Below are 25,217 nucleotides of genomic sequence, written 5' to 3'. Positions count from 1 at the left end.
GTTTAGAGACGCTGGTTTATGTCTCTGTTTATCTTTAGTTGTGTTGTGAGGTGACTTTGGTAGTGTGGAATGCACCAAGCATAAAAGCAATGGAGGAGGCAGGTTTGAAATATAAAGAGAACAAGTTTTATTGTTAACAGAACGTAATTGTTGCAGTTTTGAGAATTTGAACTTGGCACAAGGCTTGATGTTACAAAATGGCTGGTTTGAGATACATACAGGCTTCTGATGTTACAATTCTACAAACTCCTTCTTTAGTGAAGTGCTTATACTACTTCAGAGTTCCCTATTGTGAATATCCACACTGTTTGCCCTATACTCGGAACAAACCACTGATCACCAGTCTTTCCTTACTGGCGATCCTTTAAACCCCCTCTGTTAGATTCTTTAACCTAAGCAATCTAACAAGGTAACACCTTCAGCTCTCTTGCTGAAGAAATATTCACAAATTCTAAGAACTACTGAATTCTCACAGCTTCACAACACTCTTAACCTCTTCCCCGGGTCTCATCCACCGGACTAAACTACTTTTCCCAGAGTCCTTTCTTGACTCTGCTATTTCCCAGAGCCCTTAACTGGCTCTCCTCTTCCCCGGGTCTCATCCACCGGACTAAACTACTTTTCCCAGAGTCCTTTCTTGACTCTGCTATTTCCCAGAGCCCTTAACTGGTTCTCCTCTTCCCCGGGTCTCATCCACCGGACTGAATATTAACTGACGCTTTCAAACCTTTTTCTCCTTAAGCTCCGCCCACCTCCTCTGCTGCCTTGTCTTGTCACCATGGCAACCTATCCCTCACAGCTAGGCCATGGCAACTAATGTAAAACCTAAATACAGTTTAAATACAGTATAATAAACACTCTATAATAAACATTATAAATACAGTTTAAACACATTATAAATAACACTTTATAATAAACACATCTCTACACCTGTCTATAACAATGAAAGAAAAAAGTGAACCACTATGAGATGATTTACATTTTGGGGATTTTTTGAAAATTTCATGTTGATTTTCATGTTGATCTTATATGCAAAGATAAAAAAGCAAAGCTTTGCATCAAGAACAAACAGATATCCCACAGTGATAACATGTCATCTAGTATTAAATCAATTGTTCACTTTGTTTTTTCAGTTATTAATATGTATCTGTCTATTAAAAATTATGCTCTCTACCAAACTATATATTACAATTTAAGGGGAATTTTTTAGAAAATTAAGTTGTTTAAAGTGTCAATATACTGCTAACTTTTTATTTCATGTAAATAGTATTCTAAGACCCTTAGCAAGCAGTTCTGGAATTGGGGAGAGTCACCGACTATTACGACATTTTTTGGACAGAAAATGTATTCTGAGGTGTCGTACAATGATGGGTATGTTCATTTACATTTTTCAGCATAATTCTGTTTATAGAACTTATAATTATCAAATACATCTGTGTAGCACTGGCAGTTGAATCAGCTGTGAGTATAAAAGTTTCTAGCTTATAATTTTCATAATTCTCAATTTTATTTTTAGTCACCACCATTCTATTTGACCACAGTCTAATCTTCCAGAAAGAAGGCCTAATTAATTACATGATATTTGATTATTTTTATTAGGTCAGAAGTGTCATATTTGAAATCTTTCAACTGAATGCTATCTAGTTTCACAGATTTGTTAGAATCCAGGTGGTTTCTTATTTCTCTGGGATAGGTTTTTGGATTGTAGTGAGTAGGAAAATGTGTCTCTTTCACTGTTCTCCTTTTGAGGCAGCTTCATCAGCATATGCGTGTTGTTATAGTCTTTTTTTAAAAAGCAACTTCATTTTCTATATGAAAAAGAAAAAAATAGGGAAAAAAGACATTTATGAAGAGAGGCAAGGAAAAAGGAAAAAAATAACAAAACATTGTACAGCAATCATTTGCCCAAGTATCACGGTCTTGTCCAACCTTTTATTCTGTTTCCTTATCTTTCTGTTGCAGTTTTACCAAACTGTGTCTTTGTAGCTGCTAACATTATCTAACTACTTTCTGTGATTTGAATGGAAGTCACAGTTGCTAGTTGTCTCTTTCTATTTTAAATAAACTTTTTACTACCATTTTAGCATTTACTTCTGGTCCTTTGCTGCTGAGTGTGTGTGTGTGTGTGTGTATCTGGTTAGCCCATTTTGTCAATGTCTTACTTTATAATGAGCTATTTTGTTTTGTTAAGTTGTGTCTTTGGCTACTCATATTGGGAGCCATAACAACAAGGACTGAATTACACAAGTGAAGTAAGAGAACATTACTATGTGATACTTATTCAGTCACTTACTTGTGCTCATACATACATTTATTCATTCATAGAATAATAGAATCATAGAGTTGGAAGGGTCCACAAGGGGCATCCAGTCTAACCCCCTGCCATGTAGAAACATAGAATCAAAGTATCCCTAACAGATGATCATCCAGCCTCTCCTTAATAACCCCCGAGAAGCAGACTCAACCATGCTCCAAGGTAGCATATTCCATTGCTAAACAGCTCTTATCATCAGGAAGTTATTCTTAATGTTCAGGTGGATTTTTTTTCATGCAATTTGAATCCATTGGCCTGTGCACTGGTCTTCAAAGGAGCAGAAAACAAGCTTACCCTCTCCCCAATATGATGCCCTTTCAAATATTTAAACATTGCTTTTATGTTCCCCCTCAGACTTCTTTTCTACAAATGAAACATAACCAGCTTCCTCAGATGTTCCTCATAGTGCTTAATTTCCCGACCTTTGATCATTTTGGTCACCCTTCTCTGGACATGCTCCAGTTTATCAATATCCCTCTTGGGTTGTGGTGCTCAGAACTGGATACAGTAGTCCAGGTGTGGCCTGACCAAAGCAGAATAGAATGAGACTATGACTTCCCTCAATTGAGACACTATACTATTGACACAAGGTAGAATTGGATTGGCTCTTTTAGCTGCCACATCACACTGTTGACTCATTTTCATCTTGTTGTTTACTATGATGCCTAAATCCATTTAATGTGTGCTCCTTTCAAGCAAGGTGTCATCCATCCGATATCTCTGCATTTCATATTTTCTGCCTAAACGTTGTACTATACATTTCTTTCTTTTGAAATCCACTTTGTTAGTTTTGTCAAGGGCATTTTGAATTCTGATTCTGTCACCTGGGTGATTAGCAATCCTTCCCAATTTGGTGTCATCTACAAATTTGATAAGCATGCCCTCTATTCCATCATCGAAATAATTGATAAAGATGCTGAATAGCACCAGGCCCAGGACCTAACCCTTATGACACCCTTTCAAAGATTTATGCATGACTATCATGTCTCCTGTCAGTGTTCTCTTCTGCAGGCTTTGAGTACTTTAGTTGCATGTGAAAGTACTTTAGTTGCATAATGAGCACATGGCTGACGGAGCTGCTCTGTCAGTTGTGTGGGGACAGCAGCCCTACCTGCTGTGCGGGGACAGCAGTTCTACAAGCTGCATGCTCATTAGAGCATGTTCCACACATGCCACAAGATGCAAGGTGAAGGTCAGCAGGTATCCAGAGGGGCAAAGCCAGGAGGGTGAAGGGAGGATCCCACCAGGAATTTGGTGATGTTGGGGAAAGGCCCCGCACTGAAGAAGAAGATGGTGCAAGTGCAGTGGGGAAGGCAACAGCACCTCCTGAAGGCCAGAAGGATAGCTTGGCTTGTAAGAATAACACTGAGACTGAACTGGGAAAAACAAATTGAGAACTCCGGAAAGACTAAACTGAATAAATTAACTCTTTTCTGTGTGGAAGGAGGAGGAGTGATGAAATAAATAAAAAAGAAATGAAATATAAAATACAAAATTACAAAAAATAAACATGCTTATATCTCTTGTATTAATATCTATGGGCAGGTGGAACATTTAAAATTAAAGGGAATTACAGTAAGATACTATGTTTAAAAAGTTGGAATACAATAAAATTTAGATTCAAAGGTGGAATATTTAAAGTATATATATTAATACCATTTGTGCGGATGTGGAATAATTATTGAATGGAAAATAAAACAATATAACATATATTTTAAAATGTTAGAACACAATAAGATCATATCTGATCAAAAGGGTAAAATCAAGAGGATAAATTTATTTATTTCTTTTTTCCAAGGAACTGGAAAAAAGAAAGAAATATACAAATAGAGGAGTGGTATAAGGAAGTATGGAAACTGGCAATAAATTATAAGCTGACATGTATATTAAAAGTTAAAAGAGATATATGGAAACAAAGTGATTTTGATGATGTTTGGAGAAAATTTATTGTAAAAGGATTAAAAAATAAAGAAGGAAAGTTACCGCCACAAGAAGAAATGAGATTTTGGACAGATGACATGTAAAAGTTGTGGCTTGAGAGGGGGGAGGGGAGCACAGCGGTGAGGAATAGAGAATATGTTTAAGCAGAATAATAATACTAGATGCCAAAGTATGTTAAGTGTATTGAATAATATGTATCTGCTATAAAACAAATGTATAACAAATGTACTAACTATAATAAAATAATAAAAATTATATTTGATCAAAAGGGTAAAACCAAGAAGATAAAATATGATTACTTTCATTTGAAAGGGATAACATTTTGGGAGTCATTAAGACGGATTTCCCAAAATGTATAAGATTTGAAAATTGTGTTAAAGCGGATAAATTGTTGATATGAATATTAGTTGAGGTAGTGTATTAATGTCAAATATGGTGTTTATGTTTCGCTGAAGTTGAAAAGTAATCAAGCAAAATAAGTATATGTAATTATGTGATAGTTGCTTTTGCTTTTGAGAGGAAAGTCCATTTGTTTTCAATGTTATGTTTTATTTCAGTTATTTTTTATTTTATTTCTGTTCTTTATTTCTGCAGTGATGAGAAGATTGTGGGGTCATGTTGGACTTTTTGATTTGGAATTTATGTGTGTTTTTGTTGTTTTCTTTTTAGCATATAATGAAATTAAAAAATATCTTCCAATGCTGAGCACAAAATACTTTTTTTGCTCAAACCATGAAATATAATGATTTTTGTCTCCTGTTTTTTAGAATCTGGACACATGAAGTTCCTACCTTATCAAATGATAACATCGCAATGATCTATGGAAAAGCCGTTACTTTTCAGGACTGTTTTATTCTTGATACTCCTTTTGTTATTTCCCAGCCTATACAAAGCTTAAGTAGGCCAGTGGGCATTCTTGTCTCTTCTCCACCTGGCAGTCTTGCTACAGTGACATGGGCAGCATGTTTTCCATTAACAGCCGTTTTAGTAACAGATTTTGGCGTTTTCTTTACAAGTGATGCATTCTTAAATTCAGAATTTATCAGAATACCAGCAACAGTTCTAGATAGAACCTCACCTACAGATGTAAATGATGTGGCCATATCATTTCCAAATGTTTTCATTTTAATAACCGATAAGCTTTATAAGGCAAGTGAATATGAAATAATCAGAATTGGACGTTCTCATAATGTTCCCGATTTAGGAATAATTGGAGTACAGGCAAAAACCTGGTGTTCATCTGAATATCCATGGATTGTGAGTATTTCTGAGTATTTGTTTTATGTATTATTCTGAAGGAAGCTTACAGATTAAATGAATTGCTGCATGATGTTACCATGAACAAAGGATAGTCTCAGATCTTGCTAGGATGTGACCATTCTTTGTGTATGCAATCAGTGAAGGAGACGGTAAAGATGAATAAGCTGAACTTCATTCCACGTCTATTTGAGTTACCTGAAATGGGAAATTCAGTGTGTTGCTTGGTTCTGGAAATACATTGATAGATTTCAATCTAGTATTAATCAGTAGTGGATTGAACGAGAGTGAACAAATTGAAGCTTAATCGAGGGATGTCTTGGAGAAAACTGTTTCAATGCTAAACCAGTGCCTGGATTCAGCAGTGAAATGACAAACAAGTTAAAGCTTACATCAGACAAGACAGAGGAACAATTGAAAGGTAGATTTGGGAGGATGATTCAATCTGTGTTATATGGGTTTAAGCTCCCCTTAAATATCAGGTTTGGACTTTGAAAATATTCCTGGATTCAGCCTTCAGTCTGGAGGCCCATGTTTCTGCCCTGGCCAGGAATACTAAATATTGCATTTTTAAAGCTAGTTTGCCAGTTTACCAGCTGTTAGGATTTCTGGGAGTTGAAGGCCAAAACATCTGGGGATGCACAGGTTGAGAACCACTGGTTCAGGTTGATACCCCCTTAAGAAAAACAAAAGCCCCAAGAATAGGTAGTTTTCTCCATTCTGTCATCTTCACAGCATCAGGTGGTAAGGACATGAGCTATGGCCTTCCTAGTGGCTATTTCTGTGTTCTGGAACCTCCTTCCTTAGTAAACAGAATGTTCTCTTCCAACTTTGTGATTCTATAGAGTCTTAGCCTATCAAACAAAAAGATACCTCATATTTACTCAAGTCTAATGTGCCATCAAATTGAATGTGCACCTCAATTTTCCAAAGCTTTAAACCAAAAAAAGGATTTGCTTCCAAATGTAATGTACAGCGGCAAAAAGTTAATTCTTTGTAATTTGATCAAAAAAGATGTGCATATGGTCAAAAAAGCCAGGAAGAACATAATATAAGAAGATATGGCCAGACTTAAAGCTAGAGGATAATATTTCTCCTCTGTTTTAGAGAATATATAGAGAATTTTTAATACTTTGTGTAATGTGTGTAATTGTAACTGATATGAAGAAATAGATGTTTCAATGTAGTGTTGAAGGCTTTCTCGGCCAAAATCACTAGAGTGTCATATGGTTTCTGGGCTGTATGGCTGAGTTCTAGCAGCATTTTCTCCCAGAACTTGGCCATACAGGAGAAAATTCTGCTAGAACGTGGCCGTACAGCACAGAAACCTCACAAAACTCCAATAGATGTATCAGTTTTAACTTTGTACGATATTTTCCCTCCCTCTGATTCCCTCCCTCTCCCTCTGCACCACACTAGATATTTGTAAAGACATACGGTAATTTACTAACAATAACTCCACTACCCCCACCTTCTTCTTTTTTCCCATAACTTTCCCATCCCCCTTTTGTGTGGAAAAAAATGGGAATGTTCAATAAAAACATCCAAAAAGATGTGCATTAGAGTTGCTTCCTGGTGTTAGAACACCAAAACATCCAGCAATGGAAAACAAAACCTTGGGAAGCATCTATGCTGTAGAATGAATTAATTGCCTTGGTTCAATGCTATGAAATCATGGGAACTGTAGTTTTCCTAGGTCTTGAGCCTTCTCTGCAAAATGAATGCTGGTGCCTCACCAAACTACAAATCCCAGGACTGCATAGAATTGAACCATGGTCATTAAATTAGAGATGAGGTCCATCAAATAGCTTTCTTTTTTTCTTTGGTTCGGCACTAAAATTACCATATTACATGAATCTAATGCACACCCTAATTTTGGAGAGGTAATTTAGCCAAAAAAAGGTGAGCATTGCATCATGGATTAAAGAGACCTTTTGCACTGTCAAATAATTATTTTATAGTTTCAAAATAGACAAAAATTCAGAAATACTTTTACTTTACTTGTATTTTGCCATCATAATATAGATTAATATTGGTATGAATCCAGGACTATTACCACTAAGCTCAGGCAATCAACTGTAAATAAACTTTCATGACAGCAATGCATACATTGTTCTCCCACATGGTCGTCTGTGAAATTGCACATATGGTGGTTAAGTGCACGTGCGCAGCAGTTTCGGAACCTTCCTAGGTGTTTTAAATTTAGGCTGCAGCCCCGCCCATCCTTCCTAGAGGTATATATATACTCTGCAGGGCTAAAGTCATTGTTCCTTTTTTTTCCGCCACGCAAGTAGCAGCAACAGCGAACCTCTCTTAGATTTTTTCTTTTCCTCAGAATGTTGGGGCCAGTGTTTAAGAAATGCGCGTCCTGTGGCGGGAAGGTCACGGACGCAGATAACCACGGCAAGTGCCTTCTCTGCCTCGGGGAGGCACACTCACCTACAAAATGTCCCACCTGCCGAGCACTAACTCCTCAGGCAAGGAAAAATAGGGAGGCATGGCTCAAGGCACTCCTGTATCAGTGCGCGCTTCTCCCTCCTTCAACCCCACAACGGGCCCCTTCAGAGACGCCTACACCCGGCCACTCTCTTCAACTTACCCTTCCATCGATGCCTTCTGCAACCAAGCAGCGCCACTCTGCATCGCCAGTAGCCTGTTTGCCTCCACTGGCAACTGGGGAGGAGAAAAAGAAGAAAAAAAGGAAGAAGCATGATTCTGACGCCCAGAGGCGGCCCTAGGTAAATTTCAATGGTAAGCAAACAGTATTTTGGCGCCCCCCCCCCCCACCAATAACTGATATATATTTTCTGTTCATCGTGGGAGTTCTGTGTGCCATATTTGGTTCAATTCCATCATTGGTGGAGTTCAGAATGCTCTTTGATTGTAGGTGAACTATACATCCCAGTTACTACAACTCGCATATGTCAAGGTCTATTTTCCCCCAAGAGCGCCTCAAGAGCGCCCCTGGGCAAAATCAACTATACTGCAAATGCTTACTTTGCGTAATGGGTTGAGCCACCCCTGCCAACGCCTCTCTTCCTCAGCGCCAGAACACCACGCCTCTCTTCCTCAGCGCCAGAACACCACGCCTCTCTTCCTCAGGGCCGGAACATCACGCCTCTCCTTTCCATACCACAGGCTCCTCCTACACTGGGTTCACATGGCGGTCAGGAGGAGGAGCAGCGCCAGCCTCCTTTGGCAATGCCCACTAGGGTGCAGGGAATGGCCTTGCTCCCTTCGGAGTCAGCCCAACCCTCTGTTATGGAAGCTGCTCACCCCCTCCCTCTCCTCACTCCTCTGAGAATGGAGGCAAGGTAGCATGGCCACAGTACCAAAGGCGCTGCTTTGAACGAAGCCGCTAGCAGCGAGCACAGACTTTCTAACTCTGGCGGTCCATCCCCAGACCGACTGGTTCTGGCTTAGCACCAGCCTTCTCAGCCAGTTACATTTCTCCTGCAGCCTCAGCAACCTCTGCCATATGCTGAGCCTCCATTTCCAACCCCTCCGAGATGTCAGGGATGGGACGAGCCAGCTGCTTGTCGTCTGTCCTTTCCTCTCCGTGAGGATATCATTCAACGCGCTTTGGGAGGTAGGGAATACTTTTTTGGTCCTGTTTTGGCTTTTGAGCACTCTCAGCCACCTTTGTTGTCTCCTCCTGAGACTCAAATGCCATTCCAACCTTCTCCAGGAGACCAGGAAGAACTTTTACCTTACCTTTCGGATTCTGCCTCTAACTCCTCTTATGCTTCACATGGTGATCAAGAGACTACTGTACAACCAGACCCACCTCTACCACAAGATTTGGTTGGGTTCTCAGCTCTGATGGCTTGCCTTTTGAAAGCTTTAAACTTGTCATTACCTGTGGTTCAAACACCAGTCGATGACCCATTATTTCCATTGGAACAGCAACAACCTACTACCCCATCTCTGTCACTCCCGGCTTTGCCTTATTTGTTACAATTGGCAAAGACCCAACAGCCCCAATGGCCGTCCCCCTAGTGTACCGGAGAAATGACCTTCTTTATAAAGTCGATTTAGCCTCTGCATCTTGGGTTTTAAAACCACCCAAGAAGGATACTAGAGACAAAGTTGAAGTACTTTGGCCACATCATGAGGAGACAGCAAAGCCTGGAGAAGACAATTATGCTGGGGAAAGTGGAAGGCAAAAGGAAGAGGGACCGACCAAGGGCAAGATGGATGGATGGCATCCTTGAAGTGACTAGACTGACCTTGAAGGAGCTGGGGGTGGTGACGGCCGACAGGGAGCTCTGGCGTGGGCTGGTCCATGAGGTCACGAAGAGTCAGAGACGACTGAACGAATTAACAACAACAACAAAAGCCTAACTCATTAGCAGTGAAAGTTATACAAAGTATACCACAAAGTCTAACCCCACCCCAGCAGACAAGGAGGGGAGGAAGCTAGATGGCCTAGATAAAAAGGCCCACATTGCAGCGGGATTTGTTACTTGGCTCGCCCACTATGGTGCCTATATGGCATTGTATCAAGATTACCTATGGAAGAAAGTAGGACAGTACTTAGATACCTTACCACAGGAACACCGTGCATTCGCCAAAGCCTGTCACTATGAGGCTCTGGTCCTCACACGGGCTCAAAAAGAGATGGCAAAGCATACTGCTGATGCAGCAGGTTGCATTTTTGCAACAGCAACTGCGATACGGCGTCACGCCTGGCTTCACGCCTCCACTCTTTTGGAAGAAGGCAGAGATATTGCAGAAAGCCTCCCAGTTCATGAGAACGGCCTCTTTCACCCAGATATGGATGTCCAGCTTAAAAGCACCCAAGACATGAAAAAGTTAACCCATCAGTATGGCTTCACTACATGCCCAGCTTACCAATCTAAGCCCAGATGGCAGTCTTCTTCTACTTACTACCATAGACCATACACACCGGGTAACAGACAATTCCCGCAACCACCACAGCCACCCCCACAGAATCAGACGGCACCTCGCCTGCGTCAGCAGGGTAGGGGGCGGTGTCAACCCAAGACCAAGAATCGCTTTTAACACTTCTATTCCTCCTCCTTCACCTCACCCCCCTCCCACCATGGTGACGGCTCACATGCACGGTGGTGGTATCCTTGCCCCCAATCCTACCTCCACAGTTGTTCATAAACCCGAACCTGAAATTTCTTTTGGCACCCATCTAGCACAGTTCGCCCACACATGGTGACTTATTACCACAGATCAGTGGGTCCTGGAGATAGTTACCAATGGTTATGCCATTGAGTTTCACACGCAGCCAAAGACAGGCTACGTCAGAGCCACAGCACCATCAACAGTACTATGGCAGGAGGTGTGCACCCTGCTTGACAAGGATGCAATCGTCCCTTTACACCCGGCTTTATTTTCTGCATCCTTTTTTTCTCATTATTTCTTAGTTCCTAAAAAGGATGGTGGCCAACTTACAGCCCTTAAATTCCTTACAGCCCTTTTAGACTTACAGCCCTTAAATTCCTATATACATTCCTGGAAGTTCCGGATGGTTACGATAACCACAATTTTGCCCCTATTACCAGAGGGGGTGTGGTTTGCAATGCTGTTCCTAAAAGATGCTTACTTTCATGTTGCCATAGCCACTGAGCATCATAGGTATCTAGCATTTACGGTTGGAGACCAAGCTTCTTGTTTCCTGGTGTTACTCTTTCTACAGCCCCAAGTGTCTTCACAAAATGCACGGCAGTGGTGGTGACACACCTCCACCTGCAGGGAGTTTCATTTTATCCATATTTAGATGACTGGCCTTTGGTGAGCACCTCAAAACAGTCCCTTTTACATAGTATTCATCTAACCCTCTCCCTCCTTAAGGAACTTGGTCTTGTAGTCAACATCAAGAAGTCAAATCTACAGCTGACACAACAGATCCAATTCATTGGCACAATGTTGAATTCTGTCACTTGCGTAGCACGATTGCCAGACAATCGCTTTCAAGCTCTACGGGCGGCAATCTTACAGGCCCTTCATTGCCCATACTCTTCAGCAACACAGACACAGACAGTGCTCAGACATATGGCCTCAACGACATCGGTCACACCGTACTCCCGCCTCAGGATGCGAACACTACAATTGTGGTTCCTCCAGGTATTTGATCCACTCAAAGAAGACCCACGAACCCGACTCTACCTTCTGCCAAATGTCTGCCAGTCCCCCCACTGGTGGCTACATCTAGTCAACGTTTGCTCTGGGGTCCCCTTCCATCCCGTAAGCCCATCCAGAGCAATTACCATGGACGCCTCCCTACTTGGCTGGGGCGCATTGTCAGGACAACTAGCAGTCCATGGCTCTTGGACCACACTCGAGTCTCAGCATCACATCAACTTCCTGGAACCTCTTGCACTCTTCAAAGGACTCAAAGCATTTCGGGATGTCTTCAGCCACGATTCAAGTTGGTACCGACAATACCACAGTGATGTGGTATTTCAACAAGCAGAGAGGCAGTTGCTCCAGATCATTGCTGCGCCTCACTGTTGCAATCTGGGAGTGGTGCATTGCGCACAACATCTTTCTGGTCGCAATACATGTGCCAGGCCAAGGGAACATCATGGCCAACCACCTCAGCAGACTGACATCAACAACATACGAGTGGTCACTCCATCCCATAGCAATCTCAATGATCTTCCATGCTTGGGGACATCCGGATACCCATCTATTTGCCGCACCACACAACAACAAGTGTCACCTCTACTGTGCCTGCTGGGCTCCGTTATCCAACCAACACTGCATAGGAGATGCTTTCCTCTTCAACCGGGGAGGCCGATTCCTCTATATCTTCCTCCCGATCCCACTTTTAAACAAGGTTGTGGCCAAAATCTACATTGACAGCCGACTGCATCCTCATAGCCCCGTGATGGCCACGTCAACCCTGGTTTCCTCTCCTCTCGATGATGGCAATGGGGCATTATCTCACTCTTCCACGGCAGCCAAATCTTCTTACAACTGACCGTAGCCGTCTGCACCACCCAGATCTCATCCATCTTCGACTCACAGCACAGAGGATCACCCCAACGACTCTCACAAGTGGTCATAGATATTATTGAAGCCGCTCATAGGCCTTCTGCAAAGCGATCGTATCACTCTAAATGGAAGAAGTTCACCACTTTTGCCAACCAACATGGTGCTGATCCACTCCTTGCACCTACCTCACTTCTCCTGGAGTTCCTGGCATCACTAGCATCTACAGGATTTTCATTGTCTTCTCTACGCTATTACCTTGCCGCAATCATGGCATACAGACAAAAGCATGGTTACTCCTTATGTTTTCAGGACCCTTTGGTACAACTATTTCTCCGGGGATATAAAAATACCAAACCTCCCCCCCCTCCCCACACACACACACACACCTGCATGGCAACTAGAATTAGTTCTCTCAGCATTGACGAGACCGCCCTTTGAACCCATTTCTGGTAGTGATAACATCAGATCGGAGAGCAAGTGAGCTTGCTGCGCTCCGCTGTGATGAACCCTACATCCGCTTTCATGCAGATAAGGTGGTCATGCAGCTAGATATCTCCTTCCTTCCAAAAACAGTCTAATTGTTTCATCTCTTACAGTATATAGTCGTCCCAGCATTTTTCAAACAACCCACTACACCATTAGAGCATTCCCTCCATCTCCTAGATGTTAGAAGGGCCCTGGCCTTTTACCTTGACAGAAATAAGGCTTTCCGTGCCTCACCTCGACTTCTCCTTAAATACCGGATTGACACTAGGGGCCAACTGGTCTCTACACAACTACTTTCAGCTTGTGTCGTGACTACAATCACCAGATGGCAGGCAAGCAGCCACCATCGCAAGTCAAAGGTCATTCTACCAGAGCAATGGCAACCTCGATAGCATTTAACCGAGGAGTACCATTGGATGACATTTGCAGAGCAGCCACTTGGGCCACTCCAGCAACATTCATCACTCACTACAAGCTTGATCTTCTCTCCAAATGGCATGCAACTATTGGCAGAGCAGTCCTTTTTTTGGCAGTGGCATGACACCCGCCAACCATTGGTGAGTAGCTTGTTAATCTACCATATCAGCTGTGACAGGAGATCAGCTGTGACCAGCAGTGCTGCAGAATTTGAAGAGGCACAAATGGAGGGCGAAAGAGAGAAACGTGCCAAGAGGAAGGCACATCAAGCCAACCGAGACCGAGACCGCCTTCCACCTGGAAACCAATGATCTCACTGTGGGAGAAGATGCAGATCAAGAATAGGGCTCTACAGTCACCTACAGACCCACGAGAACACTGATCCTAGAAGACTATCCTATTTGGCCAACGAGGGATCGCCTAAGTAAGTCAGCAAGTAAGTAATCTACCATATGTGCGATTTTACAGATGACCACATGGGAGAACAAATAGTTACTTACCTGTGACTGTGGTTCTCCTAGTGGTCATCTGTGAAATTTGCACATCCCCGCCCATCCTCCCCGCTGTTTTTCAAGCCTTTTTCTTCAGCCGCTGCTAAGTGGCGAGGAACAATGGCTTTAGCCCTGCAGAGTGTGTGTGTGTGTATACACTTCTGGGGAGGATGGGCGGGGCTACAGCCTAAATTTAAAACACCTATTAAAGGTTCCGAAACTGCTGCGCACGTGCACTTAACTACCATATGTGCGAATTTCACAGATTACCAGTAGGAAAACTACAGTCACAGGTAAGTAACTATATGTTTTACACTAAAGGTCACAGTTCCTTGGAGAGTATTTGTTATCCAGGCAGTGGATAGGTCCAAATACCAGACCATGTTAGCTTATTCTGGAATTGGACATAATTTAAGGCATCCCCAAGAATTTTTTCAGTGTGAAAAAAATGACACACATTACTGCTATAGCATATGCTTTATTGGTGATAAATAATACAGCGTATGATGCACAGCAGAGAAGCATTCCACCCCTTTCACTAAGAAAATCCAATATAGTCTCAGCCAGTGGTAGAATGGGGCCCCCAAACAAATTCTACTCAAACCAGCCTTGAGCCATCAATTCGATTTCTCATTGCTGGATATATGGAGAAGCCTGAATTGAGGTATATTGTCCTAGTTGAAGCCAATGGATGTTGGACTCTCGATGTTTATATAGTGCAAAACCAAAATGTGCAAGCATACTAATCTCTCCCCCACCCAAGTGATATGAGAACTGTGCAAAGCAGGTTAGCAATCACATTGAAGAGATATAGAAGGTTAGGGTTTTTTCTCTCCCCCTTCCCCAATTCTTTTCTTTGTTGCTGTCCTGATTTGCCCTTGAAGAACAGCCTTAATACAACATTAAAAGTAAAAGAAAAATGCTTTACTTCAGCAAACACAAAAGAGCAGCAAATCCAGTTGAAGAATGTTAAAGAAAGGAAGGAAGTCTTAATGCAGACAAAAAACTCAAGTCCAAAAGAAACAACAGTCTTACATCAGACAACAGGCAATGATTATGAAATCCTTAGAAGCAGGTTCAATTGGAGCGAAAACATCAGCATCAAAGTCATTGTTACCAGTGAAAGATAACTGCTCCTGCTTCTGATTTATAGCCCTGAACTCCCCACACAGGAGGTGCTAGGGCGGCTCCCAATTACCTCAGCGTTTCTAGCAGCTATTCTAGCTGAACGCTGTCTGTTCTCTGTTTCCTTTTGCCTCTCCAGAAATGTGGGCTCTTGCAAAACCTCATCGTCTGATTCCTCTTCCCCCTCCAATTCCTGAGCACTTCCCTGCTCCCCTTCCTCTTCTGAAGATGAGGAATCCCTAACAGTTACTCATGTATTGTAATGTTAGTAAATTCATATATTACTTTTCTTATATCTTAAATCTATTATTATCATTGCTAAGAAAATAAATGGCTATTTACTGTATATACTCGAGTATAAGCCTGGTTTTTCAGCCCTTTTGTTAGGCTGAAAAAGCCTTCCTTGGATTATACTCGGAGGAGGATTCTAGTGGACCCTCACCTCTCCTCACAGCAACTGCTCGGACCCTCTCCTCACAGCAACTCAGCTCTTCCAGTTTTCCTTATTCATATACACACAGCATTTCCCCCAAAATGCATAGTTAAAATGAAAAACTATGGTGATTATTGGAAGGATACAGAAGCACATTTACATTGAAGATGGTTGGAATTTTTTTTCTAGTATCCAGCGGATACTAGAAAAACAAACGTAGATAAGAGCAAGGTGGCGTTTCGTTTTTGACACTTTTTGTAGAAGATGCATTTACCATAACAATAGCTTTTCCTTTATTATTTTAATAAAATGCCCTAATTTATGGTAATATTGTGAATTTATTAGTATTTTATGCAACTTTGGAAATATACTATTTTTTTCTTACAGGAAAGACCATTAAGTGATTTACTTATATGGACAAATGAAGAAATTATTAGAGGATTTCCTACTAATGACTTTATTCCATTGATAGATATGACACTTCTAAAGGAAAGACTAAATTTTCGAAGGAATTTGATTTTAGAAATAATCACTGCTTGCTATGACTCACTCACTACTGTAATTACAGTGCTAGTACAATGTACTGGGTGCCAGGCTACTGATATATTATATTTAGTTTTCTATAATGAAGCTTCGGATACATGGACCTTAGGAGACTTTTCCTTGAATCCTTCTGCAACTGGACATATGTCTATGGAAGTTTTGAGCTCAGCAAGAAAATCTATGGTGTTTTGGGATGACGATTTAATTTTCTATAGTTTTAAAGAAAACACAGATCATGGTTTTCTTAGAATCTCTGGAACAACCACACCATTTTCAGCTGCAGCTGAAGGATCTTCTATTCATCAAATTCTTGTTGGTTAGTATATACAAAGTTAACAGAATTTGGGGACAATATAAATTGTGAATTAACTTAAGAGTTAATTATTGGGTTCATGTTATAACGATGTGATGGGGATCACTCTGCTCTGCACTCTCAATTTTTAATTCTGCAAGGAATTAAAAACTTGGTTGTTCCGTTGTGCCTTTGACTAGGTGGTTCACTTGAGAATTATCCCAACCTTATCTAAGCTCCAGCACTTTAGTTGGCTACTTTCCTGTACTTATGACATTTTAATGGCCAAGGGCATTACCCTGGCAACCCAGCCCTCTGACTACTGCACTTTCCCTCGGCTCTCCCAATGAATCATTGCATTTACTCTGAGCCCGAACTCAGTTTCAAATTGGCCAGCCAGGGTATTGTTTTTATGATGTTAATTGATTTTAATGTTTTTATTATTTGTTGCTATTGATTGTTTTTACTGTGCCTGTTTTATTTGTAATCCTGGGCTTGTCCCTCTGTAAGCCGCCCCAAGTCCCTTCAGGGAGATGGAGGCAGGGTATAAAAATAAAGTTATTATTATTATGATTGCGTTGAGCTAATGTAGTTGTCATGAAGGTGGCTTCTGTAATGCTATCATCCACACTATGGCATTCTTTAAATAACAGTATGTGACACTCCAATTTTCTAAATTTTATTTATTTATGTATTTATTTATTTATTTGAAGCAAAACTCTCTCAATGCAGACTAGAAAGTATAATTAAACAGGATACAATTTTTGAAATGTGAACTAGTGTGGTGTAGTGATATGAATACTGGATTAGATTCTAAGGAACAGAGTTCACATCCCCATTTGGTCATGGAACCCCTGGCTGACCTTGGGCAAGTCACATTTTCTATGCCTTAAACGAAGGCAAAGGCAACCCCCTTCCTATCTAGCATTGGCATACATCAGAATCAACCTAGAGCATAGAACAGTTTTTTAAATCTAGGCAAAATCTAGTTATAAAATGAAAATAATAGTGGTTTAAAACCCGCCTCATAACAATTTTAATGAATTTTTAATTCTTAAAAAGTAACCAAACTGAAATTATGCAAAACTAATTACCAATGCTTTATTTCTAAAATAATAATAATTGTATTTCTTAGCTGCCTCTCCTCATGGCTCGATATGAATCACAATATCAGCTAGCCTTACATATATTTGAGCAAGTCCTTAGTGGGTGATCTTAATCCCAAATCAGTTGTTGTAGCAAAGATGAGTAAAGTGCAACACATAGGTTACACCAGCCTTTCTTGAACCCTCTAGGTCCATTTTAATCTTTCATTTTGCTTTTTAAAAAAAGAGCCGAGACTGTCCCTTCTGAAGCATAGAGTTGGTCATTTTGCACCATTTTCAGCTTCTCGCAACCATCTGCTACCCAAAAAATTGAGAAGACATAAATAATAAGGCAGAATAGGCAGCTACACCCTTCAACCTTTCAGGGGGTACTATTGGTTATTATAACTGAAACATGGAGGGTTTCTGTGGAATGCTGGGGAGTCAGATATGCAGCACTCTAGGAATTTCTTGAGAAACTGATATGGTCCCACTCTCCTGATAGTTACCTACTCCTGTAGCATATTTATTATTTTGTCCCTGAACTCCTAGTCCCCACAGGTGTTCTAGCATCTGCATTCTGTATCACTTCAAGTCACTGAAATGTGTTTATAATGAAGAGTTTTAGAATACATTAAATTCAGTGAAGTTTACTCTGTGTACGACCACACAGTATTGTGGTACAAGTTTTAGGCACTGCGTTTCATAAGCTTGTAAGAATTAGCAGAAGTGATGATTGTATGGAGCCAAAAGAAAAAAAACTAGAATACACAGAAAAGAGTATTTGTGGGTATACTTTAGCCTAAACTGTAGAGAGTGCATACACTTTGCAGAAAGGAGAAAAGAGAGATAACAGTAGACAACTCTGAAAATCTATAAAATATTAATGCTTGAAATAACCTGTATCTGTCTCAATCAATGCTGTGAGTGGGTTGAAAGCCCCACATTTTGAGGTAGTGAAAACAGCTGGGCTGATTCCGAATCAGAAAGGGCTCCATGTTCTCACAACCACCTCATTTTCCCCAGGCTCCATAGCATGGGGACAGAGGGATGGGTACCATCTTTGACGGTCCTGTTGCTTACAATAGTTCCTGGCCATCTCTGGAAACTTGCTGATATTTGCAATGGTTCATCCACAACCTGGAGAGGGGAAGTGGGTGGCCCAGCAATGGTGAGACGATCACCAAATTAAGGGTGGCCATCAAGTTGGGTCAAACCAGGTTCAGCCCTTCTCAACATTTGGGACTCTGCCCCACCTCTGCAGTGGGACAGAGATGGATAGTGAAGCCCCAGGGCTGGTGTGGAGTCCCAGGTTTTCCTGCCACATTGATGCACCCTGTGTCCTTTTTAAAAGCATATTTAGCATTGCATGCTAAAAAGTGATATTTTTACGTAAATGTTTGCATTCCCACACAGCAGAAAGTGATGTTAACTTGGTATTTTTATTTTATTTTTTTGCAGATTATGGTGGAAACGCTGTAATAAAACTTAATAATAATATCTTGTATTTTTTCAAATTTGAAATGAATGATGTTGTGAAACTTCCTGCATGGCAAATTTCAACCAAACATTTCGTTTTTTATTTGAATGCTGCTGGTGACCTGTACTTGATTTCCATTGATGGTCGGGATATACAACGTGAAGTCTACCCATTGAAATTGGAAGTGTTTAGTGCTGCATGGAAATTAGGAGAAGTTTGTCCATACATATCATTTCACCATAATATGAATCAAAATATTTATTATCTAGATATGGGGGACAGTGTAGCCTTTTGGGCTCAGATAGTGTTTCTGGAAAATCTGGGTTTATCTGTAGATATTGAAGTCTTCAACTCAAATTTGCTGAAGCAAGATACCTACCTTCATTATGAAATAGCCCGTGGAATCTGCACTAAAAACCAGGTGAGAAGTTCCTGCAGATAATATAATTACTTTGTTTTATTGTTATTATGTGGTCTAAGTTGAATACGGCCTACACTGAGTATGTAGTTGTTTCTACATTGGTCCTTTTCTTTTGGAATTATCAGAATGACAACATAATAAAAATTACAAACATCATACAATACATCAAAATATAATAAGTGTTTATAGAATGCATTCAGTTCAACGGTTTATACATATTTGCTTCCTCTTCGTGGCCTATTGATCATAGGGTCATCTAAAATGTCTTTAAAGAAATTTAGGAGTAATCTTGGTAGATGCTGTAATGTTTTTATTTACAAACAAAATCAAAAGAGAAAAAAATGACAGAACTCTAATTTTTCAACTGCCTTGAGTTCTGGTTTTGAGATAAAGGTTGAGTATGAAAATAATGGTGACCATTATGCTTATTTGTTTAATTTTTAACTTTATTGTCATTACTTTTGTATTTTGTTTTGATATATGCTGGGAGCCACTATTGGTTCTTTGTTGAAAGACAAAATGAATGAATGAATGAATAAAATAAGGTGTACTTGTGGCTCTCCCTTAAAAAAAACCCACTTCTGAAAGATCTGAGTATTGCAATATGTTTTTGAACAAATGAATACCCCTGTTTTGTTTTTTAAACCAGAATTCTTAGTGTTCATATGGTTTTAAATACTTAATTGTGTCCTTTTAGTTTGTCTGTATCTTCCAGTTTTAGTTAATTCTATTTTATGTTTTATTTATTTGTTCTTAGGCTACAAATTGCCACAAAGAACATTCACCTAAAAATAATCTGTTTGCTTTTACAGGAAAAATATATTTATTTTCAAATTCCTGTAATTTTAAGGCGTTGTTGTTGTTGTTGTTAAGCTGGCCTTTAAAAAGGTTTTTACCTAAATCTAACAAGTTAGTGATGCGAGTTTTAATTTTTTCCTTTGAAATGAAGAAATATTTTATCAAAAAAGTTGAGAATTGTAGTCTAATCTAGCTAATTTTTCTTGTCTGTTCTGCTTCATAGACAGTCACATTTTACCATGAAGAGGATTACTCAAAAGTGTTTGATTATGAATCTGCAGTGTAAGTTTAATGTGGTAAAATGACATTCTATAGATGAGGTTAAAATGGAAAGATATGGGGAAAGATTAACTGGTGTTATTATTGAAAACTCTAGTTAGGGAAAGCAGAATGGACAAGTTTCCAGAAAAACAGATTATAAATCCTTAAATAAATAAAAATGAGAAGGGGTCAAGTTTAATAGCATCTATGAGCCATTTCACAGATCTATTGATTTGAAATGGGGCAATACCTACAATTTTCATGTAGATGTGTATGTAAAAAAGATCAAATTATGCAAGTGACAGTGGTCTAAATAAATTGTTAATCCAAGTTACAGTAGACCCATTGTATTGTTTAAATGTACATACAGTTTTATTTACCAATTTTCTGTTGATTCTGTGGTTCTTTTCTAGTTGAAGATATGAATTGTTTGGGCCAGTAACACCTTTCCAAACATTTTAAAAATTCCAGATACAGAATTGCCATGCATATGAATCAGCAAGTATTTAAATCATTGCAAGTGAATTAATATGACTGTTTACATAATTAACTTATGTTAAGGATTGTGGGCATTATAAGGTAATTATGATTGATTGCAGTGGATAATGTTTGCTATACTATTCACAGTGGTGTGTCCTCCACAGAACTTTTAGTTCAAAGAATGTGGATGGGGAGATATGAGTTAAAAATGAAATAGTATTTGTGCTGTATTGATTCTGAAGCAGATGTAAACTGTAATAACTGTTTCTTATGTGGGACTGTTTCCATGTAGAATATTGTCACAGGGAGTTATGACAGTTGAACTGCAACCATCCTCAGCTGGAAAAACATGCGATAAAAAAGTCAAGGTATGTTTTCTGGAATAAAAATAGAGTTTACTAAAATGGTGAGAATATGGAAAGGCATTTTCTAACAAATATATGCTCACAGTTCAAGTCATCTGCCCAATTATGGTGACTCTTTCCATTTCATGGGGTTTTCTTAGCCAAGGACCTGGTATTTGTTAGCTTCCAAGAACAGACAGAATGCTTCAATAAAGACTAGTTCTTTGAAAACTCTTGATACTGATATATTTTTATATATTAAAGTGTCAGCTCACGACAGCTGGGCTCAATGATGACACGAGACTTCCATCGTAATCAAACAAAGAACTTTACTATCAGATACTAAGACACAGAAAAGCCGGAATTGCCTGGACGCAGCAGGCAGCCCCTTATATACCCTCCCACTTGTTCGAACGGTAAATTCCCACCAGACCCAAAACCCCGCGCAAAAGCTTCCCGCCATCACATAACTGCTTTCTTCAAGGCCACCAGCTGCAGGGTTCTTATCAGGGCAAAACGTCAGGAGTTCAGTTTCCGGCGCCAAATTCTGGGCTCCGGAAACTGGATCCTGACATGACGTCCTCCTCCTCTTCTTCCTCCTGCAACGAAAACAGGAAACATGTCTATAGGTTTTCTGGGTCAAGAGGGCCTTGATATTTTTTGAGTAACCCACAGTGGAAAACCGGGTGGACTTTCCCCAAATCCTTGGGTAGTTTCAGCCTGTATGTAACTTCATTTATCTTGTTCAGGATTCGGAACGGACCCAAGTAACGTGGGGTGAGTTTCTTTGATGGCGCGTCTAACCTAATGTTCTTTGCAGACAACCAGACTAATTCGCCTTCCCTCCCTCCTTTTTCGGTCGGCGAATAATTTGTGTTTCCTTTGGGCTTCCCGCAGTGATGTGACTACTTCTTCCCAGCTAGCTCTCATTCTGTCTGCCCAATCCTCCCCCCGCCTCTGCCCTTCTTCCTCCCACTCCGGTAACCTGGGAAGGGGGGCCACTTCCTGGCCGTAAACGACTTTGAAAGGGGACTCTCCGGTTGAGGCGTGTGGGGCTGCGTTGTACGCCAGCTCTGCGTAGGGAAGGACGTTGTGTATGATTTGTGTATGACCTAAGGAACACCCCTAAAGTTTGCTGAGTGCGTTCTACCCCCCCCCCCCCCCCCCCCCGTTTGTCATGGGATGGAATGCTGAGCTTAATGTTCTCTCTGCCCCCAGTAGCTGCATGAATTCTTTCCAGAACTTAGCAGTAAATTGAACCCCTCTGTCACTGATGACTTGGTCTCGACATCCATGTAAACGATAGATGTGTTTTACAAACAACTCCGCCAGTTTCTCGGCCGAGGGGAATTTAGGGAGTGCAATAAAATGTGCCTGCTTGGAGAACAGATCAAGGACCGTCCAAATGTAACGTTGGCCTCTGCTGGGAGGGAGTTCCCCAAGAAAGTCGAAAGCAATCGAGCTCCACGGTCTCGTGGGGTCGGCCACTTTTTGTAACAGACCTCTAGGCTTCTGTGTGGGGGTTTTGTTCCTAGCACATATGTCGCATTTGGAAACATATAACTTGGTGGCACCTCTCATCCCTGGCCACCAACATTGCCGTGCTAGCAGTTTCGTGGTTTTAGTGACTCCAAAATGGCCCGCACTTTTATTGTCATTTATTTATTTATTTTATTTATTTACTGTATTTGTAGACTGCTGTTCTCAGCCCTAGGGCGACTCACGGCGGTGTACAATATATAAAAGACAATTTACAATAAAGGCAATAACCCAAACAACAATAACAACATCACTATCAATAATACAATTACACTAAATCATTCGCGACGTCTCATCATAGAATCACAATCCAATCTCGTTTTCCATATTCCGTTTTCCATATTGTCATGACACCTTCTCATCATTTCCTCCCGTAACCCTTCAGGAATGTACAGTTTTTTGTTCATGAACCCCAATCCGCTCTTCCATTCCACTTTTTCTTCATTCCCCTGGAGCCATTCATCTTTCTTGTATGCTTGTTTAAGTTATTCCTCCCACTTATCTCCCCCTCCTCCTCCTATTCCAGTTAACTCTTTGTTGCGTCCTGCTTGTGCTCTGGTCACGACTGCCATTCCCCCTCGCTGCACTGATATGAGGCGACTTTCGAGTGCCTTCCCTTCTCCCCCCTCCTGTCGTGGCATACGAGAGAGCGTGTCTGCGACCACGTTCTCTTTACCTTTGTGGAATTTTAACTCAAATTGGAAACGGGAGAAGAACTGGGCCCATCGGATCTGTTTGGCTGACAATTTGCGGGGGGAAGTTAGGTACTGTAGATTCCTATGGTCAGTCCACACTTTGAATGGGACCCCGCTCCCTTCCAATAGGTGCCTCCAACATTCCAGCGCCTTCATTATTGCTAGCGCTTCATTTTCCCAAATTGGCCAATTGCGTTCTGTCTCCATAAATTTTTTGGATAGGAACCCACGAGGTCTCAAGGTCCCTTCAGAATCTCTCTGCATAAGTGCCGCCCCGTATGCCCAATCGGAGGCGTCGCAATGGAGGACAAATTGCTTGGCTGTATCTGGGTGAATTAAAAGCGGTTCTTCTGTGAACCTGCACTTTAATCTTTTGAAAGCCTCCTGATACTCCTCTGACCACACCAGCCTAGCCCCCGGGGATCGTGTTTTGGCCGTCTCCCCCTTCCCCTTCGTTTTCAGTAATTCTGTGAGGGGTAATGTGAGCTGAGCGAAGTCTTTTATGAATGACCGGTAAAAGTTTGCAAACCCCAGGAATGATTGCAGTTGTTTGCGTGTGGTTGGGGGCTCCCAGACCCTTACATCTTCTAACTTCGTGGGGTCCATGGTGATGCCTCTATGGGAGATTCTATACCCCAAGAAGTCAATTTGCTTCCTATTAAACTCACATTTGGCTAGTTTGGTGAACAATTTCGCCTCCCTTAGCCTCTGGAGTACTTCCCTCACCAATTGGGTATGCTCCGCTTCATTTTTACTAAAAATGATTACATCATCAATAAAGCAAAAAAACTCCACGGTATAACAAAGGGTGCAACACCTCATTAATCATTTGCATGAATGCCCCTCCCCCTCCTTTTAGTCCGTACGGACACACACAGAACTGGAATAATCCTAGCGCAGATAAAAATGCAGTTTTCCATTGGTCCTCTGGCTTTATTCGGAGTTTGTGGTATGCCTCAACCAAGTCCAGTTTAGTAAACACCCTCCCCTCCACCAACCTAGACAGCAAGTCCTTGGTTAGGGGCAGAGGGAAATAGGTGGTAGTACTCACAGCATTTAACCTCCTGTAATCCACACATAGCCGGAGTGAACCGTCCTTTTTCCGTCTAAATAACACGGGGGCTCCAAGGGGGGAATCGGAAGGTTCGATGAACCCCCGCGCTAGGTTTTTATCAATGTACTTTTTCAACTCGTCCATCTCCTTAGCGGACATCGGGTAGATTTTGGCTTTAGGGAGTGTTGCATTTTTGTTCAGTTCAATCTTCACCTCAACCCTCCTTTTTGGGGGTAGCTTATCAGCTTCCTTTTCATCAAAAACATCCGCAAAGTCTCGGTATTGGGGGAGGGGATGTCTTGCACCCAGTTCTTAGGCGGCGTGCTCTCCTCTCCTCGGTTGCCCACCCCCGTTGGTGCCTCAGGGAATTTCAAGCTTCTCTCTTCCCAATCTATGCTAGGGTTCGCCTCCTGTAGCCATGGCATCCCCAAGATTACGTGATATGTTGCTAACGGGGAGACTACGAACGCAACTTCGCCCTCCCATCTGCCTATCTTGCACTTCACCCCCCACCAACCTCAAATTTTGCTGGGGCTCCTGCCGCAACCGATCCATCTAGTTGGGTGAAGGCTATGGGGGTTTGCAGGGCTACCTTTTTACTATTCAGCTCCTCGGCTAGCTCGGGGGTCATTATGTTCCTGGAGCACCCGCAGTCTACAAAGGCTTTGCAGCCAGCCCACTTATCTACCCCCTCCAGCTTGATGGGGAAGACTAACATTCCAGGGCTGTGACTCACCAAAGTTCCCCTCGGGGCCTCAAGGAAAGCGCATTCCTCTGCCTTTTTCCTGG

At 41.3% G+C, this 25,217-nt stretch overlaps 1 protein-coding gene across 1 annotated transcript in view; it reads left to right on the top strand.

The window, feature by feature from the left end:
* The window catches only part of CATSPERE (catsper channel auxiliary subunit epsilon), a 122,096-nt gene that overhangs the window by 53,908 nt on the left and 42,971 nt on the right, over nucleotides 1–25,217 (top strand). Inside the window, exons 13-18 of the mRNA XM_067464150.1 lie at nucleotides 1,268–1,371; nucleotides 5,023–5,512; nucleotides 15,824–16,295; nucleotides 18,818–19,257; nucleotides 20,279–20,337; nucleotides 21,089–21,164. Coding sequence (XP_067320251.1) covers nucleotides 1,268–1,371; nucleotides 5,023–5,512; nucleotides 15,824–16,295; nucleotides 18,818–19,257; nucleotides 20,279–20,337; nucleotides 21,089–21,164 — 1,641 coding nt within the window. The remainder of the gene's footprint in view (nucleotides 1–1,267; nucleotides 1,372–5,022; nucleotides 5,513–15,823; nucleotides 16,296–18,817; nucleotides 19,258–20,278; nucleotides 20,338–21,088; nucleotides 21,165–25,217) is intronic.

The sequence above is a fragment of the Anolis sagrei genome, chromosome 1 (assembly GCF_037176765.1).
Source record: "Anolis sagrei isolate rAnoSag1 chromosome 1, rAnoSag1.mat, whole genome shotgun sequence".
Classification (NCBI taxonomy): domain Eukaryota; kingdom Metazoa; phylum Chordata; class Lepidosauria; order Squamata; family Dactyloidae; genus Anolis; species Anolis sagrei.
The sequence above is the reverse complement of the archived record's forward strand: the minus strand, read 5'-3'. Positions and strand labels throughout refer to the sequence as shown.